The sequence below is a fragment of the Atractosteus spatula genome, chromosome 6, assembly GCF_055471065.1.
Source record: "Atractosteus spatula isolate fAtrSpa1 chromosome 6, fAtrSpa1.hap1, whole genome shotgun sequence".
NCBI classification, from domain to species: domain Eukaryota; kingdom Metazoa; phylum Chordata; class Actinopteri; order Semionotiformes; family Lepisosteidae; genus Atractosteus; species Atractosteus spatula.
In genome coordinates, this window is record NC_142711.1 from 52,329,119 (window position 1) to 52,351,047 (window position 21,929).

The window sequence follows — 21,929 nt, forward strand, 5'->3', positions numbered from 1 at the left end:
GTTAATCACTCTACCCTGCAAGCTATTGTAATAGCTGGTTACTGAACAATTTTTATAATTGGTGTCATGAATCCATGAATATTAGGCTGTTAACATATGAAGGTATTCCACTTGAAACCTTTTAATGATTATACAGACATTGAAAGCTTACATAAGCCTTGTTTATACAGTACGTGTCACATTCCTTTTTGTTACTCACAGATTCACGAGTGTTCCTGTGAAGTAAGTAATGGATATTTTTAGCTTAAACATTGTTATTCCTCCTGTTAGATACTCTGACAAAGCTGGCGAATTAAGATGAAATCTTACCATCTCAGAACACTTCCTATTACTTAGTTAACAACTTTATCCCCATGTTTGTGTAGTTTTCTCCTGTTTCTCTGGTTTTCAAAGGCCTGCTAACAAGGTTAACCTGTGTTTCCGAATTGTGTCTTTTCGGCTGTAAGTGTATTCCTGTCCTGTGCCATTTGCTTCTGGAATATGCTTCAGGTTGGCATGAACCTTAATAAATAAGTAAATTGTTGGATGGATGATTTGCAGTTTTTAAAATATGATCTTACTGTTCACACATGAAAAGATGGGAATGGAGACTTCTGATAAGCCACCTCGAATAAAATACTGCAATAATATCTATACTACATACTCTACATGCTATTTATATTTATGAAGAATTTTTTCTTTCTAAATGTTTTATGAAGCCATATACAGTATTATAGGAGAGCTTTTCCATTATCCATGTATAGTTCAGTATTCCATTCCCCCAAGTAAGGATTGGGTGTATTTGAAATATGTGAGCATCACCAATGATTAGTGAGTCAAATGTTTTTTTATACAGATTTTCAGCAGTTCACTTTAAAAAATGTTATTGAATAGCTCAAATTAATTTATTCCTGCTAATTTCTTTGTCCAAAATGTTCTTCCTACATCTTTGCACAGCACACCTGCTTTATGAGAAAACCGTCCTTAGTAGTACCCTTTAGAAGAGGCCTCAGCACATCCCCTTAACTGTGCTTAACCAAAATAATAATTATTAAATAGTAATAATTAATTACAGTACTGCACTAGAGATAGAAACATAAACATCTGATTTACAAAGTTTGAAAAATAATTAGTCAGATATTCTTTGTGATGGTAATAAGCGTTAATACTGTAATTGTTTTCTTTTGCTAAATCAGACAAACTACATTCGTGAAATGAAAGAAGCAATCTGTGAAATGTTTTTAGAATGCAAGACCAGTATCCTCAGTAGCAATGTACCAAAATATATTTATATTATATTATATTAATATCAGATTATATTATGTGTTCACCACACCAGATCTTTTTTGTAATTATTCTTTTAATCTCAAAAGACTGCAGTCCGTGTTGCAGATACAGTATCTGATTATTCTTTTAGACCAGAAAATGGGTCACTGAGCACATTAATTTTAAGAAAAAGGTACTACATTTAGCTTATGGCCTAGCAGTATTTTTGGTAGTTCACATCATGATAAAAAATGCTTTTAAAGGATCTTCAGGGGACACATCGCCTGTGCTGGCAGCTGGAGTGAGGTGTTGCAAAGCTTTGCAAAGGTCTGAATCTGAAAATAAATTTTCCCAGAATGAGTCACCTAACCAGTGTTTACTCTTTCATAAAAAAAGCTGCACTCATCTTTGTCAGATTTACACTGATCTCAGAGGCATAGTAGATGAAACATTTTCTGGGCACATTTTGCAGTCCAGCCTGTAGTAGTCCAGTAAATGCATGTTCCATGTTTTGATGAAGAAAAAGCACCTCCTTTTGGTTCCCCCTGCTGATTTAAAAGATGGACTTACAGTACATAACAGTATAAAATAGAAGTGCAGTTTGAGAAGGCAGGAGGTATAGCTACAGTAAGTCTTTATGTTAGTAATCTTCTCCTCTTGGGGTCTTTTAGATTTAATTCCAGCTTAGCTCTGAGTTATTTCAGTCAACAAATGTATTGATTCAACTAGTCAAGATTTAGATGATTTTAGGTGCTGGCACCTGTAGTACCTGAAAGTTGCTCTCTGGAAAAAGGGCAGAAGATCACACACAACTCATATACAGCAGTCTATAATTAAACAGAGTTCTGTTTTAGTATTAGCATAAAAGCACATCCCAGAACACAGATTCATTATGAAGCTGTGTGGCTGTAAGTAAATCTTTCAAAAAATAAACTGTGAAATTATGCTTTACATCTTGCATAAGCAGAGTACTCTTTGGAATGCAGCTGCTTGTTTTTGTCTGCCTTCCTGTGAAACGTCTTGCTTTTTCAGCAGCACCGTGAAGATTTCCTTTTATAATTTAGTTTTAGTAAAGCAATATTCCAGCATTGATTTCTTATATTAAAGTGCATGCTTCTGTTACTACTCTGCTGTAGTATAATGAATTATTTAAGAAAAATCTGGGTTAAGGCAGACCTAATTGCTATAGCTGCAATGCATGATTAGGGTACAGTATGATATACATGGAAGTGGTACGATGTGAAATTCCAGTTTATGAGTATATTTATGATTAAAGTAAAAAAAAAAGACATCTCATGGATTTGCTTTAATTAATAGTAGTGAAGTTTAAATGTGAGAAGAACATCTTGTTCCTGGTTAGATGTTAGATATTGTTAAGGAATTCATAAGGATCAAAACATTTGAAGCAGAAAAAAGAACAGAACATCTGAAGAGAATGGATGGGGCTATTGCAGTTTATAACTGGGAATTTTCAGGAAATTACTGCAACATTAACTAAAGTTAAGCTTCACCAGATATATTTTTGTATAACGTATTTTCATGATGTCAATATCATGTTTAACTAGACTCTTCATCTGCTGTTTTTTTGTTTTGTGTTAATGTAGGCATCATTAAAATATATTTGTCTCCTTTGAATGCATTAGGGACTTTTTATAATGCCTTCAGAGACTGTTGCTTAATAAACTTTAATCTCATTTCCCTAAAAGACTACTAGTTCGAATTGAGTAATTAAATTTCCTTTACTTAGATTTAATGTAGTGGCTAAACAGGCTATCTCACAGGTTACATTTGTTTTTGTTTTGCATGCACATGGGATGACAAAACATTTTGAAAGATAATGAGCACTTATCAAAATAGTGATGTTTGAAATGAAGGAATTCTTGAAAATCTGAGAGAACATTTGTGAAACAATGAGCATGTAGGAGTGTTAACAAAACACATGTCCTGTTTGATGTACCTAGTGGAAACTTTCTAAAATTTAGAGGAAATAGAAATGTGTATTCAATGCACCTTCAAGTAAAGATTAGGGGTAGTTTTCACAAAAAGTCAATCTAAGCACATAATAACTGTGCTGGCGTCTTCAGCTTTCACAAAACACTGAGACATATTGATGTTTTATTTTAGTTCAGTTATTCCTGAAACATTTAAAGTGTAAAATCTACAAACACAACTAATTTCCCATTTAAAAGAGTATAAAGTTGCAACATGTGGCCAATGTGGCATTTTTCCATTTTCTTCATCGTGAAAGCACATACTGTACTGCATACAGAATATCCATCATGGAAGTCTGCAAATCACTTCTGGTTTTATGCTTTTGGCTACCATTATTCTCACTTGTATTCTCAATGGTAGTTGACCACATCTTGGTGTTAGCTGCGACCCTGACATACTGTAGATACTGTATACTACTTTCAGGTTGATGGTATTTTTAGGAGAGGGTTATGGTGTCTCTGTGCTCGGAAGGGATCCCAGATTTAAGTTGAAAAATAAAGTTAAAATATCAAGGGAGGCCTGTTGAATTGTGAGTATTGGTAACTGCTTTCTGACTTGACAAATAGACTTTAATGCGCTTCTGTCAGCTGGACCTGTTAAACTGCCCTAGTTTAACGTTTTCATGCAGAATTCTATGTGTGCAATTGTACTGCATTGTTAAAGATCTAGGTGTTTGACAAAGGTATAACAAAAAGATCTTTTGTGGATCTTATATTATCATGCTATACTTCACTATTTTCTAAGCACAGAGTAAATATTACGTTCTGCACTGAACTCAAAAGATGTCATAACAGAGACATCAAAACTAATAATCACTGAGTGAGAATACTTAACAGATACAGTATAGTGATTCATGTCCGTCAGATTACTTTAAAGCCCTGAGTCACTAGTTGACTTTTTTACAGTGGAGATCAGTGCCATTCAGTCAGTGTCTACAATAGTACCTTACTACTATGAAATAATAATGACCTTTTTAGAAATTGGAAGAGAAAATGAAATGTTTCATTTGCACTAAGTAGGGCCCTTTGTTTTGCATGACTTAGTTTTATTACCTGTATTTTAGTCACCCATTCCCAAGATGATGATACAGCCTACTCATTAAGCCACCAATTGAGCAAACATTAACTATCATCCCATTGTGTTACTTTAATCTTAATTAGTCATGCTCTTACTACAAATTATGTGCATTAGCACGTTGATTAACAGAGCAGTATACATGGCTGCTGACATTTATTTAATGATGCACTCATGTTTTAGTAATACGCTTGATTCTTTTGTATTTCATAGAATGTGTCAATAAATTACCGAAATGCTTCTGTTTATGAGGAACACATATTTAATATGTCAACATATTTAATATGTAACAATATGCCATTGTTATTACTTTATTTTATTAAGATATTTTTCCTTTCCACCACTGGTCCCTGAACAGTTTACATTTATGCAAACTTCAGGCAAGTGCATTTACAATTGAGAATAAGAAGCATTGTTACTGCACGAAGGTTTGTGGCAGTCTGGAACAAGCTACCAAGCTACAGTACATTGATAAAGCTGATACCCTAGCTTTCTTCAGGACTGGATAACATCCTTGGTTCAATTAGTTGCTGCTAAACAAACAAACAAAAAAACTAGATGCGCCAGGTAGCCTTCTCTCTGTGAGCCTTCTCTCTTTCTTACAGTATGTTCTTAAATTCTTATACATTTAAGACAGACTATGTACTGTACCTATGTTGCAGAGTCGTATACATCTATACATCTATAAATTGGCTTCATTACTCTGCTCTCCTCCCCACTAATAGCTGATGTGTGGTGAGCGTTCTGGCGCACTATGGCTGCTGTCGCATCATCCAGGTGGATGCTGCACATTGGTGTTGGTGGAGGGGAGCCCCCATTACCTGTAAAGCGCTTTGAGTGGAGTGTCCAGAAAAGCGCTATATAATATATGTATGGTATTATTATTATTATTATTATTATTATTATTATTATTATTATTATTATTATTATAAAATGTAGAATTCGGACATTCTGAGTCACTCAGTGGCACCCAGATTCCTCTGTTATTCTTCACTCTTCCTTACTCTTCATTTCTCTCAAGCTCTTCCATACGCCCTTTCTTCTCCAAGAATCTTCTTTCAGTTGAAATTTTCTCCTCATTCTTACTCTTCGCTAACTCTCCCAATACTAATCCTGCTATGGCTTACTGCACAATACTTTACGTAATGTACTGTAAGTAGGTAGTCTATTTAAGTGAATTATTTTTTTAATTGTAGATTCTGCTGCTATGGTATGTAGTCTCAGTATCTGGATGGCAGTTATTCAGTGGCAAATAAGTGATACAACATTCACTTATACTGTACATACTAAGGATACCCTTAAATTACCCTTTTATTACCCTGCAGGGAACAAGTAAAGGTTTATTCCAGGCTGAAAAGAGAAAAAAAAAACACAACATTTCGGCTGTGAAGCCTCCTTCTGGTATGCAGCCTACGCATGCTGATAAGGCTACCTATTTGAACTACTTTTATTGCCCTTTCTGTCCCACAACCACCAATTGTGCCTTACACAAGTAGAACAGGCCTTGGGCAGTCTGTGGTTAACTTGCATGCTATGTTTAGCACTTGATTTGCAACCCAGTCAATGTGTGACCCAGGTAAGCGGGCTCCTGGGAGCTTTTGAACATTGCCTCCAAATTTGAGGTGCCATTTTATGGCCAAGGACTGCTGATTCCATCACTATGTCGCTACGATGGTATGGCTACTTAGCGTGAAATAACGAAGTGATGTACAGTAGTTTTCAAAATTGACAGGTTGTTCAAGTTATAGAATTGAACAGAGGGACAGGCTTTATTTTGACAACATTCCTGGTACTGTCTGAAATCCTGAAAAGATAAGACATTCTTATTGTAGTTTAAAATATCTTTCGAGTTTGTCTTGCACGTACTGTAAAGCCTGTGACAGCCTGGTTGGCAGAATGCGATCAACAGGAAGAGCCTCAAAATTATATGTAGTTTTGGTAGTTTACAAAAAGTATCAGACCCTTCTATTACTATTCCTACAGTATGAAACTTTATTGGAGTACGAGAGGCTGTTTTCGTTCACTGAAATTTTTAACTGAACAGTATTTGATTGAGTAAAGTTCTTTTGGCTTTTATTAGCCAGTGCACCTGCATAATGAGTAAACTTGACATCTTATTGAACATCTATTATTTCAATTGGACTGATGTACAGTATGTTAACGGATGGATCAGTATTTAGAGATAATGTATGAGAGGGGTAAACAGTGCTGAAGTGGTCTGTGTACAGCTCTAAGAAATGTAGAGAAATTGGTATTCAGGAAAAAGTTATATGAATAATGCCTCTGTTAGTGTCCTTCTCTTCTACATGTAAGATTAGTTAGTAATTTTAGTAGTTGGTATTTCTAACAGATCAATGAGCCATAAGTATACACCATGTTATATTCCAGAATATGTTTTTTCTGTGTATTAAACTTTGATTTGTTATGACTAGCTTATTGAAAGTAAATATAATAAGTATTCATCATGTTCTTCCTAAGCTGTGTTATGGAGCCATCAAAACCACAGTACTGAATGTAAATATTTTATAGGTAGCTGATTGTAATTGTAAAGTGATTAGTTTTTGTCAGAAGACATACTGGAGAGATTCCCTTATACTTTTAATGGTATTAAATATATATATTATTTTAAAATTTGAAAAAACAGGCTGACAACAAACACAGATACTTGTTTTCAGGATTTTGGTTTAACTATGAATTTAAACATGCAAGAGGAAACTCCTGCATATTATAAGCTATTTAACTTGAGGGGAATCTCAACTGTACTATTATACTTGAGTCTATATCCAAAATCCACAACTATCTAGTGAATTTTTAACAGACAGGAGATACAACATTAATTTGTGCTGGATATATTTGTTTACCCTTTAAACTATACTGTATTTTAGACAAGCTGGCTTTGAGAATAGTAAAGACAAGGAAATGTGACACATCCCTGAAGTCACTGGTTTGAGGGTGGGCTACAATATGTCCTTAGGCAGCTGTGACTGGGTTTCTCCATGTACTGTAGAAGTTGGCGGTTGGCTGAGTACCCAGTTGGGTAGGTAACTGAGTGGACTTGAGTGAGCCGTGGTACTCGACTGGTAGTGCAACTGGGACTTTTCAGACTTCTGGGTGGCTGTGAGTTTATGCTGACTTTGGGGCTCACTCTTTTGTTAGCACAGTGGATTAGCAGGCCAGATGATGAATGACTGACAGGCTAGAAGTGCAGGTGCTCCCTATGTCATACAGCAGAGGCATCTGTAATCCTAGATGACTTGCATCTTTGGCAAATCTACAGTATATTGTACACATTACCTTGAGAGCACAGTACGTTCCAAATGTTCAGAACCATTTAACATGTCTTTAAGAGGCCGCATACAGACTTAAAATATTTTTTATTGCCTGATTTAGTGTTGGAGCTGTAAACTGATTGATTTAAACAATGACTTTAGACATTAAAAGGTTGGTACTCTAAGATGTTGATACAATAATTTTGACAGAGCTCTTACTTTGGGAGTATGGTGCAAACACATACTGTATGAGTCCAAACTTTGTAGGTTATTTTCAAAGTCATCATTGCGGACTCCTGTTGCAAGTAGTCCCAAAGCCAAAGTGAAATAGACCAGACTCCCAGGCAGTTCTTTGATATGAACATCATTCCTCTACCTGTCTACGTCTATGACTATGTACCACTATCAGGGTCTGTATAGTGGCACATAATCAACTTACTAGATTTGCCTGTGTTTGCAATTTCCCCAATTAATGCTAGGTGTTGTATCACAGGGACATTTTTTCTGTTTTACAGTGGCTCATTTTCATGAGTCTGGGATCTGTGTTACTTATTTTACTAATCCCTTCCCTCCGCTCACAACTGATGGTGAAGTCCACCTATTTAATCTTATTGGGTAAGCCACCAACGCCATTTTGAAAAAAGAGACTTCATCATTGGAAATGAAAAGTAAAAACAAATAGATTTTAAGCAACCGGATTGTCAAGCTGCTGCCTCACTTCCATAATGTGCAGAATGAGTCACCTTATCAGCTAGAAGATGTGTTTTTGGCAAAAAAAACAACACATATCGTGGGCTTAAAAAGTGAAACATTAAACCTAAAATAAAGTATTCCAAAGGAAACAAAGCATACTTTAGAAACTGATATAAATAAATTCTTAACTGTCTCATCATCTCTGAGATGCTAGTCAACTCTAGGGGCGAGCTACAGTACCATAGGCATACTTATTTGCTGGCATGTACGTAAGATTAAAAAAATAAAACATGACAGATAAGCCTTCCAGAACTGATTACGGTTACAGTATGCTGAGAAGGAAGGAAGCAATTAATTAACTAACATGCTTAGTATTATATAATTACTAGCGTGGTTGTCTTCTAATTTCATGAGTTAATGCATGATTATTACTTCTATGTTGTACTGTATATAGAGTTCTCTAGATTCAATTATTTTAAGGCATTGTTGGAGGAAGTACAGTATTTCACAGGAAAGATTGCAGGAAAACTGATTCAAAAACTACTGCATGCTACAATCTCACTGTATTATGTCTAGCAGGACACAGAACATTAACACAGGAAATAGATGCACAAATGTCATATACAACACTACATTTTATCAGCTTTTTTGGCATTTCACAGCAACTTTCTTCAAGCATGAAAGCAGCATCCATGAACATTTTCCTAAAGGATAACTGGAAACCCGAGATCTACATACTGTAGAGGCCCTGTGAGCCTCTGGATTCTCTGATGTTTGAATGGAAAAAAACAAGAAAATAGCTTCCCAAGCTATTTTTGCCACTGCTGAAAGCCAGTGCCTATTGTAGAACTAAGAACATACTGTACAGCTGCTTTTCCCTTGAATGAGACAGCAGCCCATCACAGTGTCACAGGGGAAGGGGCAATTTAAAATAATCGTTGAACATATACCGTACCAGAGCAGCCTCAAGAGGCACATGTAAGCGCAGGACTCGCGTATGGACTCGTGCTCCAGACAAAATGCTGATGTGAGATAAAGCGTACAATATGTGTATGCAGTATAGACTTTGTGCTCATTAGATGTGTATTGTACAGTATATTTTAAGTACTGTATATATAACTTAATTTGATATTTTACCCAAGACAAAGCCCACAATTTACAATAAAAAGAATTGCACAAAAATTGACCACAGTTAATTACCTATGCAATAAGGGTCTAAGCAACCTGTTTAAATGAGAGTTACACTAAATATTTGGTGGGATTATTTGAAATAATATTGGTGGGTAATATGAACAAACATTCACTTGTTAAGGAGTGTGCTTCCTGTCATTTAAAGAAAAATTTAAGTAATAAAAATAAAACTAGATAATATGATTAGTATGGTGACGGTTTCTGGGGTGCCTGGAAAAATGATGTGAACCCCTGAATAAGTACTGCTTTTAAACATGAGACCAAGAGGGGAGCAGAACATTCCAGCTTTCGCTGGGCTGGGAAGGCAGATCACCTTACAATAAATTAGGGAAACAGAGCAAAAATGACACAAAGCAGAGTGGACAATTCTGTGTGGGGTGAGTGAGATTTCATCTCAAGTCTTCTCTCACAACCGCTGTACATCCCAGCTTCTTCCCATGAGAGGGGCTGGGCTGTTTTTCTTTCCTTGTGTGCACATCCTCTGTAATGAGTCAATCTTTGTCGCGTTCTCGAAATGAACGGGGAGAATTGAATTTTTTTCAGACTGAGATAGTGCTCATTTCTTTCTCATACAATATGGTAAACAGATTTACATCTACAGTACCTTCCCTTATTAACCGTGGATACAAGGACAAAATAATTCCCTTCTTTGGCTTTGGTAGCTGAATGCCATGACGATTTCATTTCTGTAGTTTCGTCCTGCTGCTTAGGCTGTTGTTAATGAACTTCATATTTTACCAGATAAGGCCCAATTTCGTTATCTCGAGATGCAGACATGCAAAGACACTTCTCTATCTGAACGTACATTCCAATGGATGTAAACATTTTGTGTCCGTTTGCAGTGCTGATCCCGTCGGAGCTGGAAACCGGTCATTAGTTTAATCTAAGGAAGAGGTCAAACAGTGAAATTGAAAGTACTGTACAGTCTACCAAAAACAAACTTAATATATACAGTACTATCCACCCATACTATCCTATACTATCCACCCATTTTCAGGAAGCTTGTTGCTTATTGCTTGTAAAGGTTGTTATTGTGGCAATGCAGTGCTGTGGAAGGGATGTTGGTCCATCACAGTAAACACTCACTGACAATTTAGATACACAGAATCTAATTTAGGCGCACAATTTAGATACAAGTATTCTAAATCCTCAAAGGTAATGACAGAGTCAACCCAGTGGCTTTCTTCAGAATAAACGGTGAAAAATGAAGCAGAGGACACATGTGGAAACTGCATGGAGGTACAGATATTGTACACTGGATTATCTAGATAAAGAAGTGCACTGATTCTTATATGGGGCTGTGAAATTTTACAATAAAATGTTAAATCATGACTCTTAATTACACAGATGTAAAAATGCAGTATTTTTAGACAGCACTGTTTTACTGCTATTAAAATCATTCACCATACAGTTGTCTTTCATCACTCCTTGCTTTGACTTTTAAGGATTGTGTTTGTTCAGTGTAAATAAAGCAGTTTTTTTTTCTAAGGCTATTGTCTGCTCTGTTTTCCTCCTGAATTACAACATGATGACTGATGTCTGGGAATTCATTCTTAGAACCTGCTAAGATAAAATGTGAAAACTAGATTCTAATAAAGCAGAAATATGAAGTATTACTAGAGAAGCCTGGTAGCAATAGTTTGTTATTGTTGATTTATGAAACTGTCTAGAACAGAGTTTTCAAAAAATGTATATTCTTGGGTGGGGACACGGTGTCATTCCTGAAATTGAAAGTGAATAAAACTGTAACAAATCTAGCCATCTGTATAGATTAGTTAGAAATTAATAGTTTTTTTTATTATTACATAAGTTCTGAGGGTTTTTCTTTTTTAAAATATGTCAATTCATATAACAAAACTTGATTTAGACTCCACTCTCTATATACTGTATCCTCACATTTTGCTTTTTTTGTTCTTTCTCCAAATTATCTAGAAGATAAAAATGGTCAACATGAACACTTTTTTTTCATACAGCAGTTAGCTTCTTTAAACTCACATTTTTACGTTTTACTGTACAGTATGTAACACATCTTGTTTCCTGACTTCAGAGATCTGTACCTGACTATACTGAAATATCATCATTTGCTTTATGCCTTGTTTGCCCTGTCTTAAAATTGGTCATTTTGAATTTTGTTTCTGGCAGTGTTTATCCAGAAACGCTAATCCTCCTATTTTACTATCCTCTATTATAGCTACAGTAACTGCTGTACCTGAATCCGGAACATTGATACAGTATAAGTTAAGAAGAGCTGTGGTCACAATAGAGGACCATGAAGTGTGGTTAATTGAGAAGGGAGTATTGTGTCAGCCCACATGACTTGAATGTTGATCACATTCGCTTTGTCTTCAGAACAGTGTTGCTGTTTGCAAAAGTTCCAAAATGCCAGAATGGCGAGGTTATTTTAATAACATGCATAAACTAGGCATGGTAGAAAAAACAGTCAAGTATGATTCAGGGAGTAGGACAGAGAAAAAAAGTTACACTTTACAGTGATTGAGCTACCTTCAAAGCTGTTATGTTGTAGCAGGCCTGAGAATGAAGAGCACTTCTGTGACCAAAACGTTAATTTAATGGCTGACTGCGCATTTGATTTTAGGTCACTATGAGGGTGCACCTTTGTACATTTAGATTATTTCCCCAGAGTCTTCTGAGTTGCTCAGTAATGGCAAGAAGTAATTATTTTATAGACTGTCTTGACAACCTGATCCAAAAAAAAAAAACACTGTGGAGACTTTTATTTAACTTTTATCATCTGTCTGAACAGATGAACAAGGCAGATGCTGACAGGAGCATATCTCTAAGTCTTTAAGCAAATTCTAGCATTTACCATTGTTACCTTACATTGAGAACTGCTTCTTGAATTGTCTTATTTTCCAGGCTGTTAAAGATAAGTTATCCTTTTCTTTCTTGTGAATTGAATTTATGTCTGTGTCATGGACTATTGGTTTGCTAAAAATATTTCTTTTCTATCACCAGGTTGCTTATTTGAGGATGAGTTGTGCACATCATATGAGATCTGTGTGAATGGTAAGTTCAATTTAAATTCTTTTGTTCATAATTGAATTTCAAATGGCATCTTATTTTCAATCCAGATGTTTATTTTGTTATTTAATCAGAGTACAATTGTCATTTATTAATCCATGTTTAAAATATCCCAGTATATACCTTTATTTTATTTTATTTCTGGTATTAGTCAGGAGTGTGTAAGGGGGGCTCAGATCATACAGAATTACATACTATGCTGTAATGGATGATCTAATACTGTACCTTTCATCCCAGCTAAGGTTAAATTAGCTAATTCAACTATTTATTGTCTTAACATACAGGCCATTTTTGTAACATTATGTACAGTAGCCTGTAAATACAGTATATCCATACCCTTGATGAACTAAAAATTGATTTTGCAAAGAAAATACAGGCATACAGTACACCAACATTCTTCTAGATATGAATTAAAATGTCATGAAAATATATGAAAATAAGTACTGAATATATTAATGGCTAAACTGTCTTAATAAGCTAACGTCTAATGCAGTGGTTACTATCCCATCAGGAAGGGGATGTCAGAAACTTTTACTCAAATGTATGATCAGCGAAGTGGTTTGTGAGGTAAAATTTAAGAATTACAAAAATAAAATGTAACAATTATGAACCTCCAAATAACACTGGACTGTTAAGGTCAGTAGGTCATAATTTGCAGTATATTTAAACCAGGAAAGCATTTGTCACAAAGGGAGGAGAGTCTTAAAAAGGGTGGTAACACTAATGTACCAGATGTCAGGCAGGTTGAGAGGTACAATAAATGCCAGTATGCACAAAACATTTAATTACAGACAGTACATATATTTTTGTAATATAATCTATCAGTATCATGGGTATGTACTGTATGTATTTGGAGGAAGCTGTATTTATGTATAATGTGGGCTGCTCATGCAGAATTCTTTATCCTTTTAAAAACATTTCTGAGCATGTTTGTATCATTCAAACAATGGATGATTCTAAACAAAATTCATTTATCAAGTGCTTTTTAGCCACAAACCAGTCATTCGTAGTCATTTTCGGTCTATCATTCTTATTCTGCTGCACGTACGGTACGCTGCCACAGTGTGTCCTCCCTAATCATTCAGCAACTATAAGAGTTACTGAATAAACACCAATCACTCCTGATCACTCCACTCCTATTTGAAGGTTTAGAGGCACTTTTTAAAATAAAGTATGAACCAACTAGTTTGATTCAATTTAAATCATTCACTTCTTATTTAATTCATTTTTGATCTTATGCTATTCTTTAGCTTTTTGTCATTTGCGTGAGGGACGTTTACTAAGAGGCAGCATGTTTGAGATCTGTTCTGCTCTTTGCCATGGGCAAGTTTTTTTTATCTAGATAGTACTTAATCCTGTATTTTACAATTTGTGTTGCCTTACATTGCATATACAATAGAACATTCACTTCCATTAATTAAAAATTAATGAGGAGCACAGGTTGAATCCTATAGTCCAGACATCACCATCACCACTACAGGCCTGGACTACATCATTTGCACACGCAGTTCCCCAAATGTTGATGCACCGGTGGCTGGATCTTGCCTGCCTGGGGTGAGCTCCCTTAGTTTGCTGGGCAGTGAACCTGAAATTTACCTGCTTAAAATGTGGCCAGTGAGAGGCTGCTCTGCTTCTCCAGTTTGTGTTAGAGCTCATGAAAAGCACTTCAGGACCCGCAGAAGCATGTCAAATGAAAGCTGTCTATAACAGGTGGGTGCACTGGAGAAGTCCCATACTCCTCCTGCTACATGTGGTAATCTGAGTTGCTAAGCAACCGTTGATTCTACAGAGGGTGGTTATAACCTAGAAAATAATTAATGATTGACAGTTGTTAAAAAAATCTAAACAAGTATTTTGTAAGTAATGTGAAGAAGGTTTTGGAAATGAGGACATAGGAGATAACAATTGTGATTTTTTTTAAACTGTGTTCCGTTTAATGTCAGGAACTGAAGATCTTTACCCTTATGTTCAACTGACAGTTTCTTCAGTTAATGAAAAGCTTAAAAACAGAGAGAAACCAACTTCAGCAGAGATGTGCTCTGAGACATTACTGTTTGAAGCAGAGGTCATGGATCTGTTGTAATTTTGTGACTCTGAAGGCAATTTTGCTCTTAGACATAAATTTAAAAATTGCTAAATTGCATTAAGCACCCAATCTACCTTAACAAAGAGAAGACGCACTGAAATTGAAAGATTGGATTAAAATGGAAATGCTTCATTCTATCTTTGAAGTGCTGAGGCTGATTAAAAGAACAATTATTAGGTTAGTAAATACATTAGGTTATAATGCTCATTTTAATTAGTTATGTATATACTATATTTAGTTATGTACACAGTATATAGAAATGATAGGGATATTAATAAGGACTAGTTAAATCTTTATTCCTGCGGTTCTTATAAGATGCATCCTCTTGGGGGATACCATGACCTCAAAGGAATTCTTTGTAAGTTATATGGTACATTTCTGTACTGATGTTTTATGTCTTTTGTTTTTTATATAGTGAATTTAGAGAAAGTGGCAACCATAAGAAATGTTTGTAGAGATTAAGTTCATTTAAGCCTGCTCAGTGAAGAGTGAATGCCGAGCTGTGCAGGAGGAGATTAAACAAAATGTGCTGCAACATTGCAAATGAAATTAGACCCTTCTTCTCTTCCTGCATGTTTGTTTGATGGTCTCTCTCAATTACACTAATTTACTCAGTCATTTCCTGTCTTTGAATAACCCTTTGTCTCACTTAGACTGTTCTCTAATAATGTACTTTGCTAACTCAATTCCTGAATATCTTAATTTGAACAGATAAAAATGCAGTTTGTAGCTCAGAGGTGTCACAACCTTGCAATGAGGTTTTTTGTGCTTTGTTTTCTTCGGCTTGAAAAATGATTCTACCATGGATTTTGACAGGAGAGAGCTCTGATCTGACAGTAATAACTTTACAGTCCATAAATAAAAGAGAGGCAGACGTTTAATGGTTTCTTCATCATAAATTTTACAAAAGAAGTTACATGAATGTAAGAAGATGTGCTTTCTGTTGTAGTATGTGCCTTGTATCAAAGAAATCAGTTGTGTGTCATTTTGCTGGGTTTATTTATAGATTGGGTTAGCTTAGTGTATATGCAGTCTAACCTTACATGTTATACATGTACTGTATCTGTTTCATAATAGAGTAGACCTCCTTAAAGGGAATCCAAAGAAACAACTGATTTTTCTTCATACTTTACTGTCACTGTTTGTAAGACCATTTACTGTACATCATGAGTTCAATAAAGCTAATCAGAGCTATTAAGAATCTAGTATAACTTGGTCTTCTGACCCCAATGAATGGTCTTGTTTCTGATATATTTAAATACTTTGTGCTTAACCAATTGCACTGTCAGTATGGGTTTGAAAGTGCTGTTCAATATAGGAAGTATGCACCCTAAATGACACTGTAGGAATAGAGGTTTTCTGTGTATGTGTTGTTGAACGTAGTGTACAAACAAGGAGATGTGACCAACGTTGCTGTCTTCTTGGATCATCCACTGTGCCTGATACTGTAGGTACTGCAAATGTATTTTTGAAGGAAATTGTCTGGGTAATAGTTGGCTGACTTTATCTTCACCTTGCCAGCTGGCAGGTGATGTTAAATGTAAAGATATAACAGGGTTTTGCATGCAGGTAAAATGGGAAACACAGAAGAGACTACTTATAAAAAAGACATAATTTACCTTGTCTAGACAAAGTGGGGAAGCAGTTAAAAAGGTAACATGTTAAGATATACTGTATGGTTTAAAGCACAGAATATACTGTAAATAAAGGCATGCTATTTTAATGCTGTTTAAAATTGTGTATAGTAAGACTTCATTTAGAACATTGTAAAAATTTTGAATACTTTAAAAAAAAATGTTACTACTTTCTAATCAGTCCAGTTTAAAGCAATCACATACTGAACCTACATTCCAGGACATCCAAGAATGTCCTACACTGACAGATTGATAATAGATGATTGTATGAGACACAAGTGGCTTTTATGTCCCTGTCAAAGTGCTCCTAATCACGAGAATCAAGCTGGAAGACTGCAAAAGTGTCAAGGGTTAGTGGAAGGATATTTAAAGCTTCTTCATGTTATCTTGCCTTTTGTTTCGCCGAAGGGAACATTTTTCGCAGTGCAAGTATTATCAGCTGGCTTGAATGTGTGCCCTAGCAGTTTCTTGTAATTAGGCTTTCAAAATAACCCCAGGCACTGCTGGCCATGGATGGCTGCTTCTGGTTCTTACTGTACTTCACACGTTAGCTTAGTGTGTGCAGTACAGTATGTATATGTAAAAATGTGACTTGCTTTAAATCTTTGTCATTTGAAAGTTAAAGGTAAACTGGGTGTTGTAAACATTTTAGCATCCTCTAGCTGCATTTAGCAGTTAACCCACTTTTACACAATTACTGCAGGACATGCTAGGGGGTAAGTTAATGTTTGTATGTGAATGTGTCTGGATTGATTAGTATTTAGTGGTACTGTACAGTTTGTGTCCTACATCCTAAATTGAGGCACAACTCTCAGATTAAGGATTGTTTGTGCATTTAATCTTCAGGTATACGTATAGTGTATCTTTTAATTTGCATGAGCGGAAAGAGCATAACATCTTTCAGTTGTCTGCTTGTCTTAAATACTGATAAAATTACATATTTAGTTTATCCAGATTATCCCGTGATAAAATGCACAGAAGCAAGGAAGATTTAGTTTCATTACTGTGTTCAGGTTTTGCAATTTGGCCATGTCTAACAACCGAGCCTAGTATGAGTAGAGTTCAGCTACAGTAGGGAATATTGTCCAGACACAGGCTCTTGGTCAGTCAGATTTCTGATGTAGAACATTACTTGCTGTTTCGATTTAACTTGCAGGAATATAGTCCCTGTGTGCCCCCCCCCCCCCCAAAAGGTAACTTTGCCTGTTTGTGACTAATGTGTTCCATATCTTTGAAGATTGAAATAATAGAAAACTAAACTGCTTCCAGAAGATTAACAACACTGAAGACTCCTCCAAACCTTTTGCTAGGAAAGTTTAATTGCTACTAAAAAGAGAAATCGGACAACAGCGAGGTTGTCTTTTCTACATATCTCATCACGACAGCAGTGACAGGAGATATAATCTGTTTTAAATATGTTTGTTTATTGAATTGGGACTTTGCAAAAATAGCTTTTCTGTAAATTCTTTGATAGCCATTTCCAGAGTTTATCACAGGTGTTGTTTTATACTTTTTCAGAGGAAATCAAATGATAATTGTTGTTTTAGGTCTTGATTTCCTGCAGTTCTCAGCTGGAGGTTGGCAAGAACCTAGAAGAAACATTGTTAAATTATCTGTTAATTTTCCATAGATGCTGGCTTTGTGTCAGAGGAGTAATACTTTCATAATAAAATCTACAGTTACCTGCATTACTGAGAGGAAAGTCTGCACTTCTTGTACCAGTACTTTATTTCCCTGCCATGAAACCATACATACTGTATTCATGACGTTAAAGCTTCCAAAATCAGAAAATACATTTCTTATTTTCGTATGGATTTTCCTATGGAAAATAAATGGATAAATTGTTTTTAATAAGTGAACTTGACTTGAAAGAAGCATATCAAAAGTCCCCAACGCTGGTACTTGAGGGCTGCAGTCGGGAAATAGCTGTGGTAGATCTTAACTATACCTTGACAGGACCTTACTCCACAAGACATACTGTAAGTTGTTTATAATTTAAAGAGACTTAGAACACTTCCTGAATTTAAAAGAGCAAAATTAGGGGACACCGCTCTCAAAGGACTATTCTTTGACCGTTTGAACAAAACCTGTTTCTAAATGTAGCACTAAAGATCTTTAATTGACCTTTTTTATACCAAGCATAATCATGGAATATACATATTTTATAAAAGTTCTTTTACTGTCTTAGAGTATAAACTACACAGCTCATTGAGTCTCAAATCTAACTGTATGAACAGAATCATGATATTACATGCTAATAATGTATTTTCCTTAATTTACCAGGGTAATGTGTAGGTGGGAGTTCCTTAACAAACAGTGGGAGGTAGAATTAGTAATACAGACAGTTTAGGATGCTTAGACCTCCAGTACCTTTCTTTGTCCACAAGTAGGCAGAGTTTGAAAGGCTTTAGAATTCAGAACTGTCATAATAACAGTTCATCTAAAGGAGAAAACCATTGTGGTTAGTTTTTCAACATAGACAATCAGCATTTGAAGGAGATTGTCAACATTAACAACATTGAAGACTCCCCCAAGCCTTTTGCTAGGAAAGTTTTATTACTAGTTGAAGGAGTATAACAAAATGGACAAAGCTCTACTATTGCAAAAGATATTTAGTTTTTAGTTTACACATCAACACTAATACTATTTTACTAATTTAATTAAGTCGAGCTGGAATTTATCAGGTCAGTTATAAAGAAGTCGAGCTGGAATTTATCAGGTCATGATTAAGATATTTAGAAATTAAGACAGTGCAGAGGGTTAAATATAATAGATATAGATATAGGGTGGTGCGGTGGCTCTGTGGCTAAGGATTTGGGCCTGTGGCTGGAAGGTTGCCAGTTCGTATCCCGCAGCCGGCAGAGGAATCCTACTCCGTTGGGCCCCTGAGCAAGGCCCTTAACCCCAGCTGCTCCATGGGCGCTGTATAAATGGCTGACCCTGCTCTCTGACCCCAAGCTTCTCTCTCCCTGTCTTTGTACCTGTGTGTACATGGAGAGCAAGCTAGGTTAAGTGAAAAGACTAATTCTTAATGCAAGAAATTGTATATGGCTAATAAAGTGATCTTATCTTATCTTATAAGGCACAAACAATTAGTGAGTGGGACAAATTATTAAGGAGATCTGGAAATGCAATGAATAGGCAGGCATAATGCCAAAACAAAGATTATTATAGACTATGTGCCATACTTATGCACACCTATACCTTCTCTTCCAGGGTGTGATTTATAAATCACTTCTCATGAAAACATCCTAAAATGATGTTCATAAAAACTGTAAACAAAAAAAAACTAAACAACAGATAACTTGGAGATAGCCTGAAGGTAAGATTTAAATAAAGAGCATTCAATGAATCAGATTCGATAGTGTTCTATAGTCTAGGTGTCCTATGGCACATAGACGGGAAACCTACTGTACATCAAAGGTTTGAAAAGTGTGGCATTACAAAAGTATCAGTATTGTAAAAAGCAGGGGCAAGCCATTCAAAGCTTGGATCTCATTTGGAAGCCAGTGCACAACAGGAGGAAAATGACTGTTAGACCGGGATCTAGGTCAGATTCTAGTTGTAGAAGATGTGACACTTAATACCGAAAACACTATAGATTATAGCCAGTGCTCCGAAGCCAATAGGTGAGGCAACCAGACAATATCTGGCGCATTTAACATAGACTTGCAAATTATTATTAGTGCCTTATTTGAAATTCGGGTCATTTCTACACAAGACATCAGAAGAAGACCTTTTTCTGTCATCTAGATTTAAAGTTTGTATACATACAGTACATTAAATGTACAGTATGTTTTGCTGACTAATGATATTAGTTCAGTTACAGACCTCTGTAAGCTACAGAGGTATCCAGCATGTTCAAAAAACAAAGTTTTCTATGCCATTTATAACGGTGTAACATTTTACACATTATTCCATCTTCCATTTTTGTCTGCTACATAATGATCTTGAGAAACCTGACTGCAAGCATTATTTTGGAATGATATTTGATGAAATACATGTTTAATGTCCGTCCTTGTTCTTGACAGTCAGTTTATCAAGTCTTTGCACTTTTGTTCTTAGCAGCATGTATCAACTAGGTCAGATACATGAACTGCAGTGTCCCTGAAGAAGTGATCTGATTCCATTGTTCTCTTTCAACTATATTATTTCTTTCTTTTTAAGTGTGGTTGCTCATGACTAATACTTTCCTGGAAGACATTATTTTTATTTTATTTGTAGAACGAATGAAAGGCCTTCCTTGATATTTTTATCCATGCTGTACTGTATGTGTTGTGGCAATAGGTCTATAATTGCTAAGTTTAACCACTGGGTTAAACGGACTATTACACACAGTATTTTTAATTGCCAAACAACAAATCTTATAACTAAAAAATACAATATGTAATGCAAGAGAAAGAACATGCTTACAGTAATTGAATGTGTATTGTGAAATAATAGGGATGTTGTCATTTTCTTCAGTTTTCATTCACACCATACAGCTAAACTGCACTCGTAACATGAAATGATTTCTGTCGCGAAATGGTATTTGTGGTAGAATCCAGTGATTTCTCTATGATAAACTGTCAAATAATATCATAACTACAGTTTCTATCTGTTGATTTACATTTTTTATGCAATTTAACAGTGGACAATACTCTATCTTAATTGACATAGTAAGTGCATACAGTACAAGCGTAATAGTATCTTTATAAATTTATAAATTATGCCATTTTCATTATATTGAAAATGATCTTTAAAATGTTACATTGAGTATATCAAATTTCCAGGGAGAATTTTTCATGCTAGATTTGTGTACCATTTTTGTTATGAATGACTCACCTCTTACCTCGTAAGTGATGTTCCAATGTGGTGCTTAATGATGGTGAGAACTGGAGCAAAAGGTTCGAAAGGCCAGACATTCCAATCAGAGTTGAACATGACTTACCGTATCTTTAATTATGAGAAGGGAACGATTCCTTGCAAAAATTAAAGTTCGAAAGCTAGGATTCAAAAACCGCAGGTTCTGACGTTTATCGTTTACCATTTGCTATTGTATTTACTGTATCTGTCAATGGATTTGACAGATTTGGTCATGTGATAGAAAGATATGTTAATCCTGAAATATGGTGTTGGTATTTGAATTGAATGCTTTTAAGCAGTCTGTAAAGCCTATCAAGACAAAGAAGACTTCTGTAACCAACACAACATTTGACAAAATGGGCTAGTGGCTTAGCTTCTACAGCTAAGAAGCTAAGGGAGGTTAGCTTTTTGGGAGGTTTGTTTTTTGCCGGAAGGAAGCACGGATTGAATTTTTATATTTTACAGAAAGAAAAATATTTCAAACGGTAGACCACTGTCTTTCAAATGACAGTGGTCTACATTGTGACCTATGGAACACCTCGAGTGTCTGAAATTCAGTCTCCCTTTAGGATTCCATCCACAGTTTGAAAGAAGGATAATAAAAGGTTATGGGCTAGGATTTTGTCAAAAGGGATCTTTTCCCCTAAATTGCTTAAGGCTGGATCTGCATTGACTTTGCACAGATTACATATATTCCTCTGATGGCTCATACAGTAAGACAACACGGACAGCTTGGGTTCATCTCTTAAGCACGCCAGATGCACGCAAGTAATGGCTAAGAAAGCTGTTAACTATCTTAGTCCTCCAACTCCTCCTGAACGCTTTAGTGAAGAACTACTGAGAAATATTGCCTTGTCT

The 21,929-nt window shown here is 35.6% G+C and overlaps 1 protein-coding gene across 1 annotated transcript in view; it reads left to right on the top strand.

The window, feature by feature from the left end:
• ptprn2 (protein tyrosine phosphatase receptor type N2) overlaps positions 1 to 21,929 on the top strand; it is a 321,077-nt gene that overhangs the window by 19,253 nt on the left and 279,895 nt on the right. The window contains exon 2 of the mRNA XM_088919449.1: positions 12,441 to 12,491. Coding sequence (XP_088775575.1) covers positions 12,441 to 12,491 — 51 coding nt within the window. The remainder of the gene's footprint in view (positions 1 to 12,440; positions 12,492 to 21,929) is intronic.